The 22486-nt window shown below is 41.0% G+C and overlaps 1 protein-coding gene and 1 pseudogene across 2 annotated transcripts; one reads left to right on the top strand and one right to left on the bottom strand.

The window, feature by feature from the left end:
- The first annotated feature begins 657 nt into the window (after window positions 1-657).
- Window positions 658-15256, top strand: spata6 (spermatogenesis associated 6). Of its 2 annotated transcripts, XM_070447580.1 has the most exons (14): window positions 658-811; window positions 1221-1358; window positions 1477-1525; window positions 1607-1648; window positions 2781-2905; window positions 3112-3198; window positions 8407-8520; window positions 8854-9138; window positions 10050-10158; window positions 10294-10334; window positions 10973-11136; window positions 12781-12874; window positions 13704-13786; window positions 14208-15256. In XM_070447580.1, exons 1-14 carry the CDS (start codon window positions 719-721, stop codon window positions 14362-14364), a joined length of 1581 nt encoding a protein of 526 aa, XP_070303681.1. In that variant the 5' UTR covers window positions 658-718; the 3' UTR covers window positions 14365-15256. The 2 variants fall into 2 exon arrangements, with proteins under 2 accessions (XP_070303681.1, XP_023860146.1); XM_024004378.2 differs by lacking the exon at window positions 8407-8520 and having other exon boundaries at window positions 660-811.
- Window positions 15257-16243: 987 nt separating this feature from the next.
- On the bottom strand, window positions 16244-21141 carry LOC111975956 (deoxynucleotidyltransferase terminal-interacting protein 2-like; annotated as a pseudogene).
- Window positions 21142-22486: the final 1345 nt, after the last annotated feature.

Here is a 22486-nt window from a genome sequence, read left to right as displayed (position 1 = left end):
AAGGGTAGTTACTTTGAAGAATCTCAAATATAGAATATATTTGCCTCCTGAGTGCAAAATTGGCTCAGCGTCCTGAGGGTTTGGCCTGGCAGGGATTGCCTTGTCCCATCCCACACTAGAGATTCATGTGGTGGGCTGGGTGCAGTGCACGCTGACATGGTTGCCAGGTGTCTGGTGTTTCCTCTGACACATTGGTGAGGCTGGCTTCCAGGCTAAGTGGGCATTGTGTCAAGAAGCAGTGCGGCTTGGTTGGGTTGTGTTGTGTTTCGGAGGACACTTGGCTCTCGACATTTGCCTCTCCTGAGTCTGTACGGGAGTTGCAGTGATGAGACAAGACTGTAACTACCAATTGGATACCATGAAATTGGGGTAAATCAAATCTATATTTGTTTAACACTTTTTTGGTTACTACATGATTCCATATGTGTTATTTCCTAGTTGTGATGTCTTCACTATTATTCTACAGTGTAGAAAATAGTAAAAATAAAGAAAAACCCTTTAATGAGTAGGTGTGTCCAAAGTTTTGATTAGTACTGTTCATTTTAGTTTTTGCTTTTCCCATTTTGTATCAGAAAGTATAATGGATGTATATTATACTCCCGTTGGTGGCAGTAATGCAACATATTGTATGCTAACCGCCTTTAAATCCCAAAGAAGAAGAAGAAGAATCTCTCCACTCCCTGTTAGAGTTTGGCAGCTATGACAACGAAGTTTGAAAATGGGTGGGTTGACACCTCAAAAGAAGAAGCTCTCCTCCTCTAAAATGTCTCAGAAAGCGCTGAAATGCACCGTGCAAATTCAAATCCAAGCTGTAAGTACAACCTGATATGTTATTTTCTCTCACTAAGTTTTTACTTGATCCATAATGCTAATAATATATTCGCAAATGAGCTAGCTAAGCTAACGTTAGCTAGCTAACCCAAAACCACTCACTCAATAATCTTCGCTAACAAACGTTAGCATGCAATCCATTTTCCAACCATCAATATACACACACAAATGCTTAAAACTACTGGAGCCAACTGCTCCCACTGTGCACAAAAGTGAACTCCCAAGCAAAATAGCTAGATCAGTAACGTTAGGCTTGCCAGCCCATTGTTGGATTTGTCTTTTAACGTTAGCTAATAATAACTACGAGCTACAGTAGCAACTTGTTGCACAAAGTAAGCAATTGCTATCTAGCCCAGTAGCGATCTACAATTTTATTTGTTTGATTACAGATTACTTGTCCAGGGGTTGTGTTACCCAATCAGGAAGACATATACCTGAGTGTCTGCGTCATGGGACAGTTCAAGAAGACTCTCTGTCTGCCTCCTGCCTTCCCTCTTCTATTCCATGAGAACATGGTATTTGTGAAGGTAAGAAGGATAGAAACGCATACTATACCCCGACCCACAACATTGCTTACAGCAACACAAAACAATCATGTTGTCACCCTCAAACTTGCTTTCATATGTTCTTTATCTCCATCTGAAGACGTTCACAGGAGCTGCTGACCCAGGTCACATTGTGGACCTCCTTGAAGGTAGTCATTTCTCATTTTGAGCCTTTTTGTGATAGAATTTTATAACATAAAATATCTTATGTCTCTGTTATCTTCCCATAGCTGACACAACATCCTTTGAACTGATTCAGCTTGTGCCTCCAGGTATGACTTTCCAGAAGAAAAAAATGCAATGTCTTAACAGTTCATGGTTTTTAAGCATGATAGGGACATGCATTTCATAATTTCTAAATGTAACCTGTTTACAAATCATCTCTTGACTTATTTTTTTCACACTACCTACACTGAGTAAACAATACATTAAGACCACCTGCGGAACGCTTTCGGCACCTTGTAGAGTTCATGCACCGACGAATTGAGGCAACTCAATGTTAGAAAGGTGTTCCTAATGTTTGGTATACTCAGTGTATATTTCCTGTTGTAAATTAGCATGGCTATACAGTACATAGAACAATGGACTAATGAAACAAATACCAAAAACTACACTAAACAAAAATATAAACGCAACTTGTAAAGTGCTGGTCCCATGTTTCATGAGCTGAAATAAAAGATCCCAGAAATGTTCCATATGCATAAAAAGCTTATTTCTCTCAAATTCTGTGCACAAATTAGTTTACATCTTTGTTAGTGAGCATTTTATCCTTTGTCAAGATAATCCATCCACCTGACAGGTGTGACATATCAAGAAACGGATTAAACAGCATGATCATTGGACAGATGCAGACCACGTGTAACCACACCAGCCCAGGACATCCACATCTGTCTTGTTCACCTGCGGGATTGTCTGAGGTGTTGGGGTGGGGTGCTCATTCTGATTGGCTGGCCCTGTTTCCCCAGTGGGTGGGTCTATGCCCACCCATGGTTGCGCCCCAGCCCAGTCATGTGAAATACATAGATTAGGGCCTAATGAATTAATTTCAATTGACTGGTTTCCTTATATGAAAAGTAAATCAGCAAAATCTTTGAAATGGTTGCATGTTGCCTTTACATTTTTGTTCAGCATATATTTTTGTATTTCTTTCATTAGTCCATTGTTGATATAGTCCCAAAATGTTTTGCATGTCAGCAATCACATTTTGAAGATGTATAACTTTCGCAATACAGCCGGTATGATGCATCATATGATGCAAAATGCATCATACCTTCTGTATTTTGAAAGTTATATCTTTAAAACTTGCTTGCTGACATGCAAAACATTTTGGGACTATATCAACAATGGACTAATAGTTTTTGTGTGGAGTATTACTTTAAGCTATATATTGCTCTGTGGTTTTAGAGGGGGATATTTTGGCCACTATTGAAGAGAACACCAGAGAATTCCTCTATCCAGGCCCCAAGCTGACACCTAGAGCCGGTGGTCCCGAGAGAGAGATGTTGATGAGGAGATCTATCTGTTTCCCTGTGGGTGTACCACCTCCTCCACATGCTTTGTCATATGTTAAACATCTCCAAAGCCAATTTCCTTTCATTTTGTTTTCTTGAGAATGCAATGATTGTAGATTTTGTGTTTGCAAATTGATCTTGCAAGTGATGTGTTATCTGAAGTCACTCTCTGGTTGGGTTTCCAGCTCCTTGTTAAAGACTTTTGTTTTCTACTGTCCCCTCAGGGAATCTCTCCTAAAGTGGAGTTTGCAACCATGTCTGTCATTGAGGAATGTGATGGGAAAGATAGCCAGCCTCAGCCTGCCTCCCCTGTAAGTGTGTGTCCTCTCCTTACTGCCCTCATCACACCCAGTGTTTCCGTGTTCATAATGAATTGTGTTCAGCTGAGAGATTTGAATGATACCCAGACAGCCATAGTTAAGAAGAAGGAGATGAGGGTTTCTCATTTCCAGGCAAGACAGTGATCTAAATGGTTATTTGGTTTTAAAGCATGTCTTATAGCTTATATAGGCTTATTTAACGGTGGGAGTACTACCTAACATATTTTGTGTAGTCAGTTTAGGTTTACAGCCTATATTGTATTGTACGGTAGGCTCCACATTTTGTGAGCTGAACATGTATAAACATGTATCAATTATCCTTACACTCGTCAAGACTCTTGTCTTGTAGACAGTTAAATGATATGTAAATTGCTTTACATGTTATCATTCAGATTTGTATGTCCTTGATAAAACATGTAGTTGAAAAATACAAAAACAGGCTAATACTGTATAGTGCTACTATAATAACATTGGTACCTTTAACAGCTAAAGGCAGAGGTTGATCGTGGCACATATAAGAGCTCAATAATCACCCTAGTTTGACATTGACTAATTATTTCTGGACTTCTACAGAATGGCTTTTTCTATCATTCTAGTCACTTTCCACCATATACCTATTTTGTTGCCGTGGCTACTGACATCCCGGTAGTTTAGCAGCACATTTAAAGGTATCCTCTCCTTGTGAAGTTAATTATAGAGAAGCAGATCAGTGGAATTGATATCCAGGCCTGGTTTCTGGTGTCTTTATGTGCTTTGTTTAGAGGAACAGCCAGTCAATCAGTGTTCATATCCGTTGTTCTCACCTGGCTTCTCCTCACTGTGTCCTTTGGATTTAAAGGGCAAGTTGTGCTCAGTTGCATAATATTTCCATTTACTTTTCAAACTGAAGATTTGCAACTCCTTTCAGGATTTGTGTTTCATAACGGGTGCTATCAATTTTGCTAGTGTAATCCGCTCTGATGGCTATACTTTAAAGGGGTATTTGGCAGACAGACTGCAGGAGAGCGAGAGCAAGGTAGTCATCCATTTTCCCTGAACTTAAAAGGCCCTGCAGTCAGACCAAAAAAAAGATTTTGTTATTGTTCCAATAACAAATTACAAACCTCAGGCCTTTGAGTATTATCTATCAAGTCAGTGTTGTGAAATGTAGGACCGTTCTCCAGGTGCTGTTACCAGAGCCATTTATTTTAATGGGCATTATTGACAAAATGGCTGGATTTGGATGGGTGTAGGTATTCTGTCGTGACCCCCAAGGAGATGTGAATCAGAGTAAAGTGATAGGGAGAAGCATCATTGATGCTGCCTTTAGCCTTTCTTCATATGATGCTAATGGATACTCAGGATTCTCATTACCCTGGCAGGTTGAGCAATGCACTAAGGCTCCTCTTTTCCACTTTTACAATAGGAACCCTTTAAAATGTCCTGCCCTGTAATGGAGAATTTAGTAATTCTCTTCTCCCTCTGTCTCTTATATCTAGTCTCTCAGACAGCTGTCTTGTCTATTTCCACTGTTGTCACTCTTTTTTTTGTCCGTGTTTGTGTGCATGTCACTCTTTGTGAAGTCTCATGGTGTGGACTTGACATGGCATTCTTTTTAAATGGGTTTTCTCGACATGATTTGCATCCGTTTGAATGGGTCTCGTTTCTTGTTTTATAAGCTACTTGTGGCTCAGGCTTTGTTGTTTCAAGGACACCCTGCTTTATCACCCATTACCAATACCACCAGGCCCACTAATCATATCAGACAAGCACAACTCATGGTGGAAAATGGGCCTTTTATGTTTAACCAAAAAAGAGAGAAAATAATTGGGGGGAAACGACTTAGTTTCATTTCATTATCGGTCCACTCCAAATGGCAATCTCAATCAGGATTTATTTATTACATTTCCTAAAAATGTGTTAATATGCCAGGATGTCCCAATTAGCATTTAAATTATATTTATTATACAACCATGTAATGCTATTATTAGTCTGAAGCTGGCCATCAAATAACATAAAACATTACGTATTTATCTGGGCATTGCCCACAGGAGCTAAGATATTGCTTCTCAGAATTATGTTGTTAGCGACCATTAGAATCATTGAAGACATTTTGCAACCAAGGTGATATCCAAGCACAGAGGTGTTATTTACGTTGCATAGTTTTAATGGAGGGAATACATTTTTCTAATATAGTAATTTATGCTTTTTGTCTCCCCACTTTATCTGAAATCACCATCACCTACTGATTAACTTGTCAGTTTTGCAGATAAATAGTTTTGAGCTAATACTGTGTCAATAATTCTCTTTAGAAAGTAGCATGGCATTCAATATAATGCAGCTTTTTTTTTTTTTACCCCATCTCAAAAGTGAATGGTTTGGAACTTTAAGGAGAGCTTCTCCCACTCTGATAATGAATGTGACCATGCGCAGCTCACAAAAATGATTGCTTTCCTTTATGAAATTACCCTGTTCATGTAAAAAGGACCAAATATACACTGACTGTTTTAAAGCAAAATTATCAAAACTATTTATTTATGGTATAAAATCTGAATGATTGGGGTTTTCAATCAGCCGCTGGATGGTAGTTGTGTCCACTCCAGTAGGCTAAAATCCAATTTTCTACAGGGCATTTGTTAACATTGACCCAGCAAATTACATTGGAGGTCACTCAACTACTAAAGCCTATGATTTGACATTGCGAAAGACATTTTACAAGCATCTGAATGCTGAAGGTGTTGTGCAGATGTACAAATAGCCTATTAGAACAGGGATAGGCCTACCTCTCGTTGGCCTGAGCAGCTGTCTCCCACACTGTGCGCAGTTGTTAACCAGTTAAATGTAACTAAATGTAATCTACGTAATCCCCAAAAGTACTTATTTATCATTAGAGGGCCATAAACAATAACTAGGATACTCAAAGGTTAAAATCTCACCTTTCTGGTCAAAAATAAGTTATAAATTGGTGGTGTAGTCACTTTTGAGGACACGGGCTCAAGTACGCAGTACAGATATGAAATCTTTTATGTATTTCCTATTCAACAAAACTGTATAAGGCTTGCAATGACAAGCTTTCTACATATAGCATAATCAAGTGATAAAATGACTAAGATTTCACCTTATAACTGTAAAATACATTTATGTTAAGTGTTAGAGAAAATGGGCATATTTTCAAAAGGTCTCTCTTGATCAAAACATCTGCCCCCTTCGCTGTGAACGTCTCACAGAGCTCTTGCTTGGCTTCCTGAACCTGTTAGGAACTCGCCTTTCGTCTCATATTAATCTATGACAACGGAAAGTGTTTTTTGTTTAAAATCTGAATTATTTTTGATTAATGGCTATAATTAGATCTCTGAATGTGCTACTTTGATGAAACCACTATTTTTATTATTAACCCTTTATTTTACCAGGTAAGTTGACTGAGAACACATTCTCATTTACAGCAACGACCTGGGGAATAGTTACAGGGGAGGTAGGGGGGATGAATGAGCCAATTGGAAGCTGGGGATGATTAGGTGGCCATGATGGTATGAGGGCCAGATTGGGAATTTAGCCAGGACACCGGGGTTAACACCCCTACTCTTGCAAAAAGTGCCATGGCATCTTTAGTGACCACAGAGAGTCAGGACACCTGTTTAACGTCCCAGCCAAAATTCTGCATCCTACACAGGGCAATGTCCCCAATCACTACCCTAGCTTCCGAGGCAAACCAGCAGTGGTATGTAGGGTGGTATGCTGCTGGCCACTTTCTCCTGTTGTGCTGTGATGTAAAGATTGCAGGCATATGCTTTGTCCGTGGCTGTGATGTACAGGAGTTGATGTACAGTCGGAAGAACCAATGGTAGGAAAATCCCAGCTTGAAGTGGTTTCAGATTTCACATCCTACGTGTCCGTGGGAACCAGGGCCAGGCGGTAAGCCATTTCGATCTACAGTATCCATTGATCGATTTAGAAGCTAAAAATGTCGGTTGGTACCACGCAGGTCCCCTAAAAAGAGGTTTAACTGACAGTCATATGCAGTTACATGCATAAAAGTTAGGCTACTGAACTGAAAGGACCCCTCAATTCAGTCACAACAGATAAGAGGTATTTTCTGAAGATATTTACATAAGTATTCAGACCCTTTACTCAGTACTTAGTTGAAGCACCTTTGGCAGTGATTACAGCCTCGAGTCTTCTTGGGTATGACGCTACAAGCTTGGCACACCTGTATTTGGAGAGTTTCTCCCATTCTTTTCTGCGGATCCTCTCAAGCTCTCAGGTTGGATGGGAAGCGTCGCTGTACAGCTATTTTCAGGTCTCTCAAAATATGTTAGATTGGGTTCAAGTCCGGGCTCTGGCTGGACCACTCAAGTACATTCAGAGACTTGTCCCGAAGCCACTCCAACATTGTCTTTGCTCTGTGCTTAGGGTCTTTGTCCTGTTGGAAGGTGAACCTTCACCCCAGTCTGAGGTCCTAACCTGCTCCAGAGTGCTTTTCATCAAGGATCTCTCTGTACTTTGTTCGCTTCAGATTTCCCTCCATCCTGACTAGTCTCCCAGTCCCTGCTGCTGAATAACATCCCCACAGCATGATGCTGCCACCACCATGCTTCACCGTAGGTATGTTATTGGCCAGGTGATGAGTGGTGCCTGGTTTCCTCCAGATGTGACGCTTGGTATTCAGAGTTCAATCTTGGTTTCATCAGACCAGAGAATCTTGTTTCTCATGGTCTGAGAGTCTTTTAGGTACCTTTAGGCAAAATCCAAGCGGGCTGTCGTGCCTTTTACTGAGGAGCAGCTTCTGTCTGGCCACTCTACAATAATGGCCTGATTGGTGGAGTACTGCAGAGATGTTTGTCCTTCTGGAAGGTTCTCCCATCTCCACAGAAGAACTCTGGATCTCTGTCAAGAGTGACCATTGGGTTCTTGGTCACCTCCCTGACCAAGGCCCTTCTCCCCCAATTGCTCAGCTCTAGGAATAGTGTTGATGGTTCCATACTTCTTCTATTAAAGAATGATGGAGGCCACTGCGTTCTTGGGAACCTTCAATGCTGCAGAAATGTTTTGATATCCTTCCCTAGATCGGTGTCTCGACACAATCCTGTCTCGGAGCTCTATGGACAATTCCTTTCGACCTCATGGCTTGGTTTATGCTCTGACATGCACTGTCGACTGTGGGACCTTATAGACAGGTGTGTGCCTTTCCAAATCATGTCCAATCAATTGAATTTACCACAGGTGGACTCCAATCAAGTTTGTAGAAACATCTCAATGATGATCAATGGAAACAGGAAGCACCTGAGCTCAATTTCGAGTCTCATAGCAAAGGATCGGAATACTTATGTAAATAAGGTATCTGTTTTTTTAATTTGTAATACATTAACAAAAAATGTCTACAAACCTGTTTTTGCTTTGTAATTATGGGGTGTTGTGTGTAGATTGACGAGGGTAAAAAAGTGAATTTTAATACATTTTAGAATAAGGCTGTAACGCAACAAAGTGGAAAAAGTGAAGGGGTCTGAACTTTCTGAATGAACTGTATGTTTTATCAACAAACAAACAAATCAACCACAATATTTGAAATATCAAGAAGTAGCTTATTTGTGCAATTGCAGTATACAGCCTAGTTGCCGTTGTGGTCACATGATTCTTGTGGACTCCAACCTGTTGCCTCTCCCTTTGCAGCCGTGTTGTAGACCATCCCCAGACAAACAGTCCCCAGCAAGGCGTAGACCAGTCAGAGGGGCTGTCGGGAGCCCTAGACAGACGCTGAAAGGGAAGGATCTGAGTCTTATTGGTCCATCCAGTGGTTATGAGCAGCCCACTGTGGCCTCCCAAGCCCGTGCTCTCTCTCCCTACACCCACCGCAGGATGTGCCAACTGTCTGAGGAGGCCAGGCAGAGACTCAGCTACCTCCAACTTGGGCCCTACAAGTTCAAGAAGGAAACAGAGGCCCAGATCCCCTTTGTGGTTGGTGTTTACCTATTTTGCTCTCTGACTGTGTTTGTCTATGTGTGTAGATATATAGCCCCGTTTTCAATGTCCTATTATCTTACTTCTCAGTTAGGCTATTCCATCAGCACTTATTTCACACTTTCTTTAAGGATCTCTGTAAGTATAAATAGTTTGCCCTTATTTGCTGCAAACATTGTAAATGTACCAGGTTTGAAGGATATGGATATCTTTTCATAGGGGGGTTATTGCTATGATCAAAGCCAATAGTGTCCAAGCCCCTGGGCATGGCTTGAGAACAACTGGAAGGCCTTTCACTGGCTCCTGTTTCTGTTTGATTGTTAATTTAAATAACATCTAGTCCTGAGGTGTAAATATCAAAGCTGTCATGTCATTAAAGTTAAGATTGGGATTTAGCTGTGATATCAGTGTGGCATTTTCCAGCAATGCAGCCTTTAAAAAGGGAGTGTTTTACAGAGGAAATCCCGGGGCTACAATTAACCTAGGTAATTAAGAGTCAGACCTTGATTAACAAATAGTTACCTATTGAAGTAGCTGAGCGCCGCACTGAATGCATTATCAATGTGTGTTTAAAGCCTGCACTGCGCACGTACTGTATGTGGAAGGAAATAGCTAATTTCTTCAGTGCGTGTGATGATATTCATGTTTAATTGAAGAGTGTGGGGTTCAGTTGACACATCAGCACCTGAATAGAGGTTGAGTTAGTGTCGGTCAGCCTAAACCATTTCTCTCTTTGGTTGAACCTTTTTATAGTCTTTATATAGAGTGATTAACTCTGGAATGAAAGCTAAATATAGCAGGAGAAATGAGCTCCCTGCGTGTCATTACATGCTGCTTGTTTAGCACCTCTATTATTACTCTAATAATGACTGACTTTAGCTGATTGTTTTGTCTTTTATATGCTACAGGTCACCAGTACTCGGAGTGTCTCCATGATTGAGACTCCATCTCATCTCTCCTCTAAAATAAGCCTTCCCCACAGCAGGTCCACCAGCTTTGCTCTAGACCCCCTAGGAGGTGAGTAATTATGTGTAGCAGTATCTGTGTTGGTGGATGTAAATACATTGTATTTTTTTGATATACCTGACTAATTTATAGATTACAACTTTTGCGCTGTATGGTACAGTACTGTTGTTCTTATTTTCTCCTTAGATGTCTCTCTCCTTGGCAGCTATAGACCAAAGCCTGTTAAAGTAAGTCAATATATTGAATATATATATAACACATGAAAGACAATATTACGTGAATAATAAACATTACATTAATTATTTTGTGCTTGAAAGGAATGGAAATATATAGTATTTCAAATACTGCATGTCTCCATGTTATTAAAGGTCCAATGCAGCTGTTTTTATCTCAATATCAAATCATTTCTGGGTAACAATTAAGTAACTTACTGGGATTGTTTTTAAATTAAAATGGTCAAAAAGAAACAAAAATAGCTTCTTAGCAAAGAGCAATTTCTCAAATAAGAATTTTGCAAGGACTTTTCTGGGAGTGGTCTGAGTGGGGAGGGAAAAACTAGCTGTTATTGGCAGGGAGGTTTGGAACGCGCTTCTTGGTCTATTAACTAATTTACCGCCTGGTGATGTCAACAGGCTGACCTAAACAGGCTGAAATTTCAGGAAATCTTTTCAAACAGCTCGTACACAAAAGGGGTATTATCATAATTTTTGCAATTTCACAGTATTATTCCAACCTCGTAGTGTGGAAATGTATATAAAACACAGAAAAATCACGTTTTTGACTGCACTGGGCTTTTTAGGAGAGATAATGCAGTAATGCAGTGTGTTCAACAGTGCTGATCATAGGTCTTCTTGTCTTTCTCCAGGTAGGCACTGGCTGTCTGAAGACTCAGAAATCACCAGGAAGGTCTTCCAGACAGGACTGTTCCAGAACCACAGTCGGGATGGCCCGGTCAGCCCTGGCTGCCCAGTCCTCTACCCCAGTGTGTGGCCTGAGTCCCCTGCTCAGCCGCTCCTCCCTCAGAGAGCGGTAACAACACACCCGCTACGGGAACACAGTTCAACACGTATTTTTCTGTCCTGGCCTCCTGTGGGGTTTTTGCTATTTTAGTTTCCCACACAACCGTCCTCCTGAGATAAAGTTAGATAATAAGGAGCATAATTAAAGTCCCTGCTAATGACTTGGTGTTTTGTCTCTTCCATCCCCCGAGTAGTTTGTGCAGATCACCAATGACAAGATCTGAAGCTGTGTGTCATTGGGTATCTTCTTTAGCTTGAAATCTCTATGGTTTTTCTCCCAGATGAGTAAAAAGGGGAAGAAAATGCGTTTTTGGTAGAATTTGACTAGACTTTGTCATGCTCGGAGCTAAGCTATTGGTGTTTGCTCAAAAGATGTTGGAAGGATTGCGGGAGAAACTACCTCTCCCATATTTCCAATTATATGCTATTGACAATTTGGACCTCATGAGAACCTGGCCAGATACAACAGACTTTGTACTTGTAATCTTTATTTTGATAACACTCGACAGCCAAGATGAATATCCCCCTCTCTCAAATGACAGGATCTGATGTCTTGTCATGTTTTGTTCATTACTTAAAAGAAAAAAATGATCCCTGAGAAAACAAGGGAAAATGGTATTGATTGTGTTTCAGCGAGACCGAATGCATTTGACCTGACGCACACTTTAATAAATTCTGAGAGACCCTGTCATTGATCTGAACAGCTGCGAGCTAAACCAACAAATGTTTGGTTGTTTGTTACGCCACCTCCCTTTTTTCAGTTCATAAGTAAACATTAAAATCAATAGGCAATTTTAAACTGGAAAGTAAATTGTAGGAAATGAATGATGCTTCCCTCAATTGAAAACGCGACAGAAGTCACAGTGCTGGAGATTAAGCTGGGCTTTGTAGATTCCGACAACGGGAGAAGGAGCACGTCTTGTGGAAGTCTTTGATGGAAAAGCAAATGATAGATCCTTACATCAACTTTGCCCTCCACCCTCAGTCTATTTATGTTGTGATGTTTGTCCTTTATGACTATCTGTCTGAAGCAGCGACTACATTTAGCTGATTAAAGATAAAAGCAGCACCAAATGGCAAGACAGCACGTCTCCCTTACCAATCAGATGTGAATTGGAAGTAATACAGGACTTAGAAGTATTTACTTTGTCTTTTGTAAGCCTCTTATTTTATATGGCCCTTTTTCCAGTTACGGACAGCAATACTTTTATGTTGTACTAAAAAAATAAGTCTGTCCCTAGACTAATAGACAGTATTCTCACTGTTGACATACCACTGTTTAGGATCGGAACACAGAATCCAATCACACTCTTTTAGAAGAGTTGAATTCAAAGAAATGTGAAACATTCAAAGCCTCAATAATATAGAGTAGTTACCTACATGCTACAGTGGGTACATTTAGCTTTTTATTGCGGTGCGTCTTTTGTCTACATGTTTTATGCCTGTTTTATATCCACTGATATTTTTATCCCAGGACTTTCCTTGGCATACAGCACAGACTAGTGGAGAAAAGGATTGCTGTTCAGAATACATAGATTACTTTCTTTTCTTGAGTTAAGGGGACAATATTGTAGATACATTTTGATTCCTGCTTACCATAATGTTACATACTTTGTTGTGTGAAGGGGATGTGACTGTAATGTCATTATTCTAGGTTCCATAGTAGTGAGTCCAGTCCGTCTAAGGAGATCCACAGTCGAGTCCAGAAGATTCTCCACACCCATTCTACTGACAGGAAACTACACTTTGTGAGTAATGTATGCCCTTTTAGGATAGACAAAGCATAGGCCCCTACTGATATTGACAGATCAATGCCTAAGACGCATTTATAATATGGAGCTTGGAACACTTCTGTTGGTTATGAAGATTAATATGCATGTTATGGAACATTAGTTCTGTACTACATCTTTGTCTAGGCACAGTTTGATTTTACTCATTTGGTGAGCTGAACTTCCTCTCACCTCTACATTTTTGTTCCCCATTTTCATTTAAATTTAAAGCCTTGAAATACCTGTTCGGCTCGGTTTACCTCAAATGGGAAAAGCTGTCGAGTTGGCAGGTGTTGTTAATAAGACGTATCACTTCCCACCCTTTGCTGTTTGAAATATCCTGATGGCGAAACCAAAGGGAAATCTGTTTAATTACCCTAAAGCTGTCTGAAAGCGGCTATGAAATAAAAGGGAGACGGGGTTCTGTGGGTGGGAGATCTTCAGGCAATAAGCTTCTGTTACGGGCTCATCTTCTCCAGCACAAAAATAGAGAAGGTACCAAGGAGCCTCAGCATGGTGCCAACAGCTACATGACTGAAGCAGAGCTTCAAGAGGAAGAGATGCTTAATCCACACATAATGAAAAGGAAACACTGAGGGGGATTTACTTAAGAGAATGAAATCAAACAACTAAAAGAGCTTGACTTTAAATAGAATATTTTGAATTATAGTAAACAGTGCTATATTTTTGGGGTTTGTGCAATTAATTAATTCGCTAATGTCACGTCACACACTTGGAGTGCATAATTAGTTAATCTTTTCAGTAATGCTCAATAATAGTAACAAACAAAATATTTGTATATTTTCAGGATGAGGATGGGTGTTCGGCTAAGCGGGGGCCTCCGCTCTCCTGTGAAGACTCTTTATGTGACAGCCAGGCCTTCCAGGACAGGTACACACTCTAGGCCTGTCATAATACTTTGAAACACCTAATCACTGACATCTTCGTCATCATAATAACCAGAAAGTCTTCCCACAGACCATCTTTCCACTGTTATGCAGAATAGTTTACATTTGTTGTACCACAATTATAGAATATTCTATTTGCTTATACAAAATGCATAATAGACCTATATACAGCACTTCTGATAGCTTGGTTATCGTAACTTAACTACGTTTTTTTTGGTACCCGTTTCTCCTACGGACCTGTAAGTTTCACTAATGCACAATCATTGCGAGCTTTCGCAAACATGACACTATTATTTGTACGTTAGTTATCTTCGAACAATAATTAGAACGATGTGTATTAATGACCTGTACTGTAGCATTAATGTTCTTAACCTGAGGCCTTTTCTGATGTCCTCCCGCTGCAGGGACACTGCTGGAGAGACATCTGTCCACCTGGACAATGGGACATTCTGGAGCAGTCAGGTTGCCTGCTACACAGGGAAACCCCACAGGGCTGTGTTTGAGGACAGTCTGCGACTCATCTACAAGAACATGTACAGAAGGGCCTTGAGCACCACCTGAGACCTACACTATTATTGCTTCAGACACCTGGCTGGGTTCCAATTATGACTGTGATGGTACTTGATTGCTAAGATGAAGGAACACTGACCCTGTGCTATACTATAACCAAAGCTTTGTCATATGTTCCCTGGTGACATTGATTTTAGCTCATTTATAGGGTTACATGTGTGCACTATTTACAATTGTACATATCTTTGTACTAAGAATGTTTATCTAAACTGATTTAATAACTGTACTTTAAAAAAAATGTCTTTCCTGTCTATCTTGTGGATTTGGTGTACTCATTCTCTGGGTAGAAACTGGTTGAGCAGATGTTAATTCATTTGTTCTCTTTATGTGGATTTGTACCCTCAGACAAAAAAATAATCTGTTTCATGTTCCAGCAAATATACACATAATGGAAAGGGTTGCAGAGAATAGCTTTTGTAAAACAGTCCCTTTGGGCACAATGCAGCCCATTCAACTCAATTGGCTTATCAGGATGAAGACAAAGTACAGTAGACCAATGGCTTAAGGTGGTTTTGTTCAATAAATCATTGGAAAGTTGAAAAAAATGAGTGCTTGAACTAAGTATGTCTGGTCATCCTAAAATATAAATTCATATTGGATATGTCAGGGAAAAGTATGAATAGTTCCCAAGCAGTGTTTCTTGGCACTTCAGTCCAAAGCCTCTTCAGCTTGACTTAAGTATGCTAAATGGGGAAACTCCTAACAAGTATAGCAATGGTGGCTATGCATAATATATTTGAAATCTTGATTTCTATTGTTTATGGCCATGAATGTAAAAAGGCCCAGTGCAGTCAAACATGTTTCATATACTGAACAAAAATGCAACATGTAAAGTGTTGGTCCCATGTTTCATGAGCTGAAATTAAAAATCCCAGAAATGTTCCATATGCACAAAATCTTGTTTCTCTCAAATGTTAAGCATTTCTCCTTTGCCAAGATAAGCCATCCAGCAGCTGACTAAACAGCATGATCATTACACTGGGAACAAAAGGCCACTAAAATGGAGTTGTCACAACAATGCCACAGATGTCTCAGGTTGAGGGAGCGTGCAATTGGCATGCTGACTACAGGAATGTCCACCAGAGCTGCTGCCAGAGAATTTGTTAATTTCTCTACCGTAAGCCGTCTCCAATGTCATTTTAGAGAATTTGGTAGTACGTATTTGGTAGTACGGCCTCAACATGGTGTTGGCGAGCGGTTTGCTGACGTCAACACTGAGGAGTGCCCCATGGTGGCAGTGGTATTATGGTATGTGCAGGCATAAGCTAATGACACTTGCATTTTATCGATGGCAATTTGGATGCACAAAAATACCGTGACGAGATCCTGAGGCCCATTGTTTTTACGGTGTCTGTGGCTAAAGGATTCCGTCATGTGAAATCCATCTTATTAATTTAACTCAGTAAAAATCTATGAAATTGTTACATGTTGCGTTTATATTTTGTTGAGTATATATCTACACTATGCATTTGGAATGAAATTGTGATAATGCCCTTGGTGCGTGCTGTTTGAAAATACATTTCAGCCCGTTTTGGTGGGATGGAGTTTTGGCCTGCCAGGCGGGTAAATTAGTTGATAGTTCCAAACCTCTTCCAATAACAGCTAGTTTTCAATTTTCCCCCTCCCCACTTAGGATTGTCTGGGAGTAGTCTGACAATTATTGCTTGAGAAATTGCTCTTTGCTATGAAGAGATTTGTTTTCCATTAAAATGATACAAAAAAATAAAACAATCACAGTAAAGTACTTAATTGTTTCACTAAAATGTGATGAAGATAAAAAACCTTTGAATTACAAAGTCATAAAATCTGTTGATACATAGTTCGTTCATGTTTATAAAATATTTAACAGATGCATCGACACTCAGACACTTTAAATATGGTACTGTATGTGTTTAACAGGTTTCATTCAGGCATTAACATATAATGGTCTCAATACAGCCATGACTGCATTGTATACAAACATTACTCAGTCACTCTCACTTTCTGAACTTATTATTTTCCTTGCAAGCACCAATGGCTGCTTTTTCTGTCATGATCTGTTGGTATTTCTTCTTGTTTCTGTTGAAAATGCATAACAATTGACAATAAATATTTGATATGAACTACTTAAAGGGCTTATACTTTCCATAAGCCCTTTAAGTAGTTCATATCAAATATTTATTGTCAATTGTTATGCATTTCCATACACTATGCCAAAACCATAGTTTCAGACATGATATGAACTAATACTGTACATGACAAAGGTCAAATGAAACTTACTGTCTGAACTCTGCATCAGCAAGCAACTCTGCCACCATGGTTCTCTTCCGGTCTTTCTTCGGGACACGGGAATGATAGAAGTCCACAGGGCTATCTACTACTGTAGCAACCTGGAACAAAGACATTCAAGCACAAAAAGGTTCAAATAGTTCCAAAATAAAAAGTACATTGTAAATCCTTACAGTAATTCTAGCTAAGAGTAGTGAGGAATAGTGGCTCAACGTTTTTTCCCCCATAGCATTGAACACAACATATGGAGCACTGGGAAAATCAAGCACAGTTGAGGGTTAGATGATTACTGACCTGGAAATACTTGTGGAATCCATCTCTATCGTTCTTCTTGTAAAACCACTTGGGGTCCATTGCTCCAAGCATTTTCAGTGCTTTGAGATCGCCCTTGTCATTTCAGGAGCCCGCATGTCAAACCAGCCGGCTCCAGTTGTCTTCTCCCTCTCCTGAGCATGGCAAGCCAAGGAGGAAACATGCCAGTCAATGAGTGAACAAAAATTGCTAAATGTAGTAAAAATATAACTTCTCCTTGTATCACACTACTTCCTTTTCTAAATTAATAAACAAGGGCACATGGACTTGTATTCACTTTGCGCTTCAGTTTCACAGCCTGTTTGGACTCCCTGTATGGAGGCACAGCATCTTTCTTCTCAAGCTCTGGGCCAATAACACTTTTCTTCATCAACTGCCAACAGAGAAAACAAATCACAATGTAGGAGAAGCAGAAAATCTGAAAAACGCAGAGATCCGTGGCAGTCAAAGGGTTGAAATTCATGAAAAACTTCCTCTCGTTATTGAATTACCCAGCCTTGCATAACTGCACAATTCATTACCAATTCTACGCCATATATCACCTTCAAAACAAAATCAATGAAAGTTATTTACCTCATCTTGGCTCTTCTGTTCTTTTAGTTTTTTCAGGGAGTTAGAGACAGTCTTTGATTTGCTGCCATCAAAATTGATGTATAATCCCCCAAGCTCCTTCACTCTCAGGCCCGGGTCAATGCGGCTGGACAACTCTTTCCTATAACAGATTGTCTCAAACAATTACCCGGGAGAGGAAGCATTGTCTAGTCTCCAACTGGTTCGCTCTTGATATGCTAATGAAAATGAATGTGAAAAGTCTTTATACGTGCTTGGCATTGCAATTCAATATTTGAGTAAATAGCTCCATTGCTTGAGATTTAAAAAAATACTAAATCCTGCTATCCATTCAGAATAAAAATGGCAGCGTAGCCCTGTCAACTCATCTGTGCATTTTTAAATGCACAGATGACATGGTCATGAACAACAACAAAAAACAGATACTTACAATTGTGGATTGTAAGGACTGAGCAGTAGCAGCTTGAGGTCTGGATGGGCCTGCATCCTCTTCATCCTCTATACAGACCTTCCTCTTCACCATCAGGACCATCCCCTTCCTCCTCAGAATGCTGGCTATTGTCATCCTCTTCATCACTGCTCTCCCGTAAACTGATCATGCCAGATTTCTGTATAATGACCGTGTCTCTGGGCTCCTCTAGTTTGTCAGCGTCAGATACACTGACCTTCAGGTTCTGGCTAGAGGTCACCAAAATGGGCTCTGTGGTGTGAGGGGCTTCATCTTGATCAGCCCTTTCATTCTCAGTTACTATTGTGCTGCTCACATCCATAGTCTCCTCACTAGGCACTGCCTTACATTCCTGGCTGTCTACCTCCGATGGAGGACCTGTGTGGGGGTTTACATCTATGGCCTTTTCCTCAGACACCACTATAACAGGGGACATTGCATTTTCACACTGCGTTACTTTTACTGTATGATCGAGAGAGACTTGCGCATCAGCTGGTGTTATCGACTCCTGTTCTATTATCACTGGGGTGTCCGCATCTGCTGCATCCTCAGTGGACAGCTCCCTCTGCTGGTCTTCTGCTTCCACTGCAGGCTCACAGAGGGCCTCAGCCATCTCTGCATCAGCACTCTCACAGACTGTCACTCTGACTTCAGAGTCTGCTGGGATCACTTTCTCATCTTTTAGGATTTTTGCAGAGCAGGGACATCCGCCTCAGAGGTATTCTTCTCTGGCTCTTCACGGACGGTTGTCTCTACGGACTCCTGTTGTACACTAGTGACCTCTGCATCCTGAGAGACTGTCACACTCCCAGTTTGCTCCAGAGCAGATTTTGGAACTTGGATGGGCTCTGGCTCATCAATCACTACATCCTGATCCTCAAGGATTGTATTTTCTTCACCCACTTCTATCACGGAGCAGTATGGATCACCGTTGATTGCGTCCTCTAATTGATGGTCCTCTGACACACTATCATCTGCAAACTCAGATACACTCACCTTATCTGACTGGCATAGGGATTTCTCAACTAGTATATCCAGGGCTTTGGCTGTTAGCCGGGTAAGTGGAGCTGCCCTGGAACTGCGGTTGGATCCAGTGCGACTACTACAGGGGGTGCCCCTGCCTCTCACCGAGCTACCCAGAGGGGTATACACATCAGTCTGGTCAGACTCAGAGTCCGTTACAGTTATGCCTGTCAGTTTAGGAACAGGCCACCTGCGAGTGGACCTCCTGGGAGTCATACTTGGCCCAGACTCAAAGCCCTGAGTCACAAGTCTGGAGGTCACAGGGAACTGCTTTAACCACACCTCTGCTTCTCTTGTGAAGTAGAGGGGACTTGGAGCCATCAGTGGTTTCCTTTAAATGCATGGGGATAGCATCAATAAACCAACCCGTCCTGCTTCTGGTAGCTCTACGCACCGTGGACGTCTGAGCAGAGACAAGACTCAGGATCTGAAAGCTCAGTGTCCTCAGTATGATACTTTGAAGTAGTCCTTGTGCTCCTGGTCACGCTGGTCTGGAAGTTAAGAACCTTGGACTCAGACACCACTGAGCTACAATAATTATTATGGTCCTGTTTGGCAGTCTTTGAGAACGGTCGTCCTCAGAGTCCTGGGGGCTCCGCGAATGTTTGGTCCTCTGTAGCCAGACACTGAGGAGGAACAAGAGTCTACCTCAGACACATCCTCTTCCTTTATTGCGTCAGGCTGCGCCCCGCCTGTGGCTATCCTCCGGCCCCTGCGAGCTGGCTGTTTGTCGGGTATAACCTCCATATCTGATACAGCAGAACAGCAGGACTCAGACACATCAGCTTCATGGGTGGAGTCTACCTGGTTAGCAAAGCCAGTGTGACGTTTGGACGCCCTGGTCTTCCTCTTCACGGTGGACCTCTGGGCCTCGGAGAGAACATCGTGCTGGGAGTCACTGGTCACCTCAGACTGGGTTGCAGTCTCCCTTTAATCAGCCATCCTCCTGGTTCTCCGAGTGGACGCTGGAGTGGCCTGTGGCGAAATGTCAATCCCAGTACTTCAGAACTATGAGACAAAACACTTTATATAAGCAAAGCAATCTCTGGCATGATGAATCTGTTGAAAACAGTAGGGTGTAGTTGTGTTTTTGACAGTGGAGCAGTGTTAAAAACGAATCAACTTATCAAGACATTGATTAGCAAGCTGGCTATTTGAGTCAGGTGTGTCAGTAACCACATTCCCATCCAGTGTTTTTAACCTCTCTTGGGTAGGGGGTAGTATTTTGAAGTTTGGATGACAAACGTGCCCAAAGTAAACTGCATGTTACTCAGGCCCAGAAGCTAGGATATGCATATGCATGGTAGTATTGGATAGAAAACACTCTGAAGTTTCTAAAACTGTTAAAATAATGTCTATGAGTATAACAGAACTGATATGGCAGGCGAAAACCAGAGGAAAATCCATCCAGGAAGTGGGATTTTTTTGATGTGAGTTGTTTTCCATTGAATGCCTATTGACTATGTTATGGGTTAGGGCCCAGATTGCAGTTCCTATGGCTTCCACTCGATGTCAACAGTCTTTAGACATGCTTTCAGGCTTGTATTTTGAAAAACGACGAGTAAAAATACCTTTTGGTTAGAGGACAGGGGAAGAATGCAGAGCTGCTTTGCGCGCGTGACCGATAGCGTGCCGTTCGTTGTTTTTCCTTTCTATTGAAAACGCTATTGTCCGGTTGAAATATTATTGATTATTTAGACAATAGACAACCTGAGGATTAATTATAAACATCATTTGACATGTTTCGACAAACTTTACCGCTACTATTAGGATGTATTCGTCTGCATGTTTTGACCGCCCTGGAGCCAGTGCATTACTGAACAAAACGCACCAACAAAACTGAGTTTTGGGACATAAAGAGACTTTATCGAACAAAACGAACATTTATTGTGTATCAGGGAGTCTTGTTAGTGCAACCATATGAAGATCATCAAAGGTAAGTGATTAATTTTATCGCTATTTCTGACTTTTGTGACTCCTCTACTTGGCTGGAAAATGTTTGTATGCTTTTGTAAGCGGGGCGTTGTCCTCAGAAAATCACATGGTATGCTTTCGCCGTAAAACCTTTTTGAAATCTGACACAGCGACTGGATTAACAAGAAGTTAATCTTTAAGCCGATGTATAACACTTGTATATTTTATGAATGATTATTATGAATATTTCTGTATTTTGAATTTGGCGCTCTGCAATTTCACCGAATGTTGCCCAGGTGGGACGCTACCGTCCCACCTGCCCATAAGAAGTTTTAAAGTCCTACCATATATATAAAATAAAAAAAAGTGTCAGTACAATTTGAGAAAATGCCAGCAGTGTTTGAAATGGTGGGATCTTTGTGTTGGTAAAATTAATTATGAGAGAAATGGCAGCGAAAGTACCTTTATGCCCAAATATTGATATAAGAAGAATCCTATCAAAGTAGACTTGGGAGTCAAGCGATATGTTGTGTGGGCCTCCCACTACCACGCCGGAAAGCATGCAGTTTATTAGACTACAGATTGTGTGTATTGTTGTGAAATTGATAGATATTACTGCACTGTTGGAGCTAGAAACAAGCATTTCCCTACACCCGCAATAACATCTGCTAAACACATGACAAAATTTGATAACTATGAAACAAATTCAGAATCATGTAGTAACCAAGTGTTAAATCAAAATATATTTGAGATTCTTTAAAGTAGTCACCCTTTGCCTTGAAGACAGCTTTGCACACTCTTGGCATTTTCAACCAGCTTCACGAGGAATGCTTTTCCAACAGTCTTGGAGTTCCCACATATGCTGAACACTTGTTGACTGCTTTTCCTTCACTCTGCAGTTCAACTCATCCCAAACCATCTCAATTGGGTTGAGGTCAGGTGATTGTGAAGGTGCAGCACTCCAGCACTCTCCTTGGTCAAATATCCCTTAAACAGTTTGGAGGTGTGTTGGGTCATTGTCCTGTTGAAAAACAAATTATAGTCCCACTAAGTGCAAACCAGATGGGATGGGCGTATCGCTGCAGAATGCTGTGGTAGCCATATCTGGTTGTGTCCCTTGAATTCTAAAATCAGTGTCACCAGCAAAGCAACCCCACACCCTCACACCTCCTCCATGCTTCACGGTGGGAACTACACATGCGGAGATCCGTTCACCTACTCTGCGACTCACAAAGACACGGCGGTTGGAACCAAAAATCTCAAATTTGAACTCAGACCAAAGGTCAGATTTCCACCAGTAATGTGCTCGTGTTTCTTGGCCCAAGCAAGTCTGTTATTGGTGTCCTTTAGTAGTGGTTTATTTTATTTATTCAACCATGAAGGCCTGATTCACACAGTCTCCTCTGAACAGTTGATGTTTAGATGTGTCTGTTACTTTAACTTTGTGAAGCATTTATTTGGGCTGCAATCTGAGGCTGGTAGTGCTAATGAACTTATCCTCTGCAGCAGAGGTAACTCTGGGTCTTCCTTTCCTGTGGCGGTCCTCATGAGAGCTCGTTTCATCATAGGGCTTAATGG

The sequence above is a fragment of the Salvelinus sp. IW2-2015 genome, linkage group LG16 (assembly GCF_002910315.2).
Source record: "Salvelinus sp. IW2-2015 linkage group LG16, ASM291031v2, whole genome shotgun sequence".
Lineage (NCBI taxonomy): Eukaryota > Metazoa > Chordata > Actinopteri > Salmoniformes > Salmonidae > Salvelinus > Salvelinus sp. IW2-2015.
This window is presented reverse-complemented; position numbering and strand designations above follow the sequence as displayed.

Excerpts from the sequence above, each read along its gene's own strand:
- spata6 (XM_070447580.1), top strand. The coding sequence starts at position 719 with ATGGGTGGGTTGACACCTCAAAAGAAGAAGCTCTCCTCCTCTAAAATG. Across the intron at positions 1,359-1,476 it reads AGAACATGGTATTTGTGAAG|ACGTTCACAGGAGCTGCTGA; the intron begins GTAAGAAGGATA and ends CTCCATCTGAAG. Across the intron at positions 8,521-8,853 it reads GGAATACTTATGTAAATAAG|CCGTGTTGTAGACCATCCCC; the intron begins GTATCTGTTTTT and ends CTCCCTTTGCAG.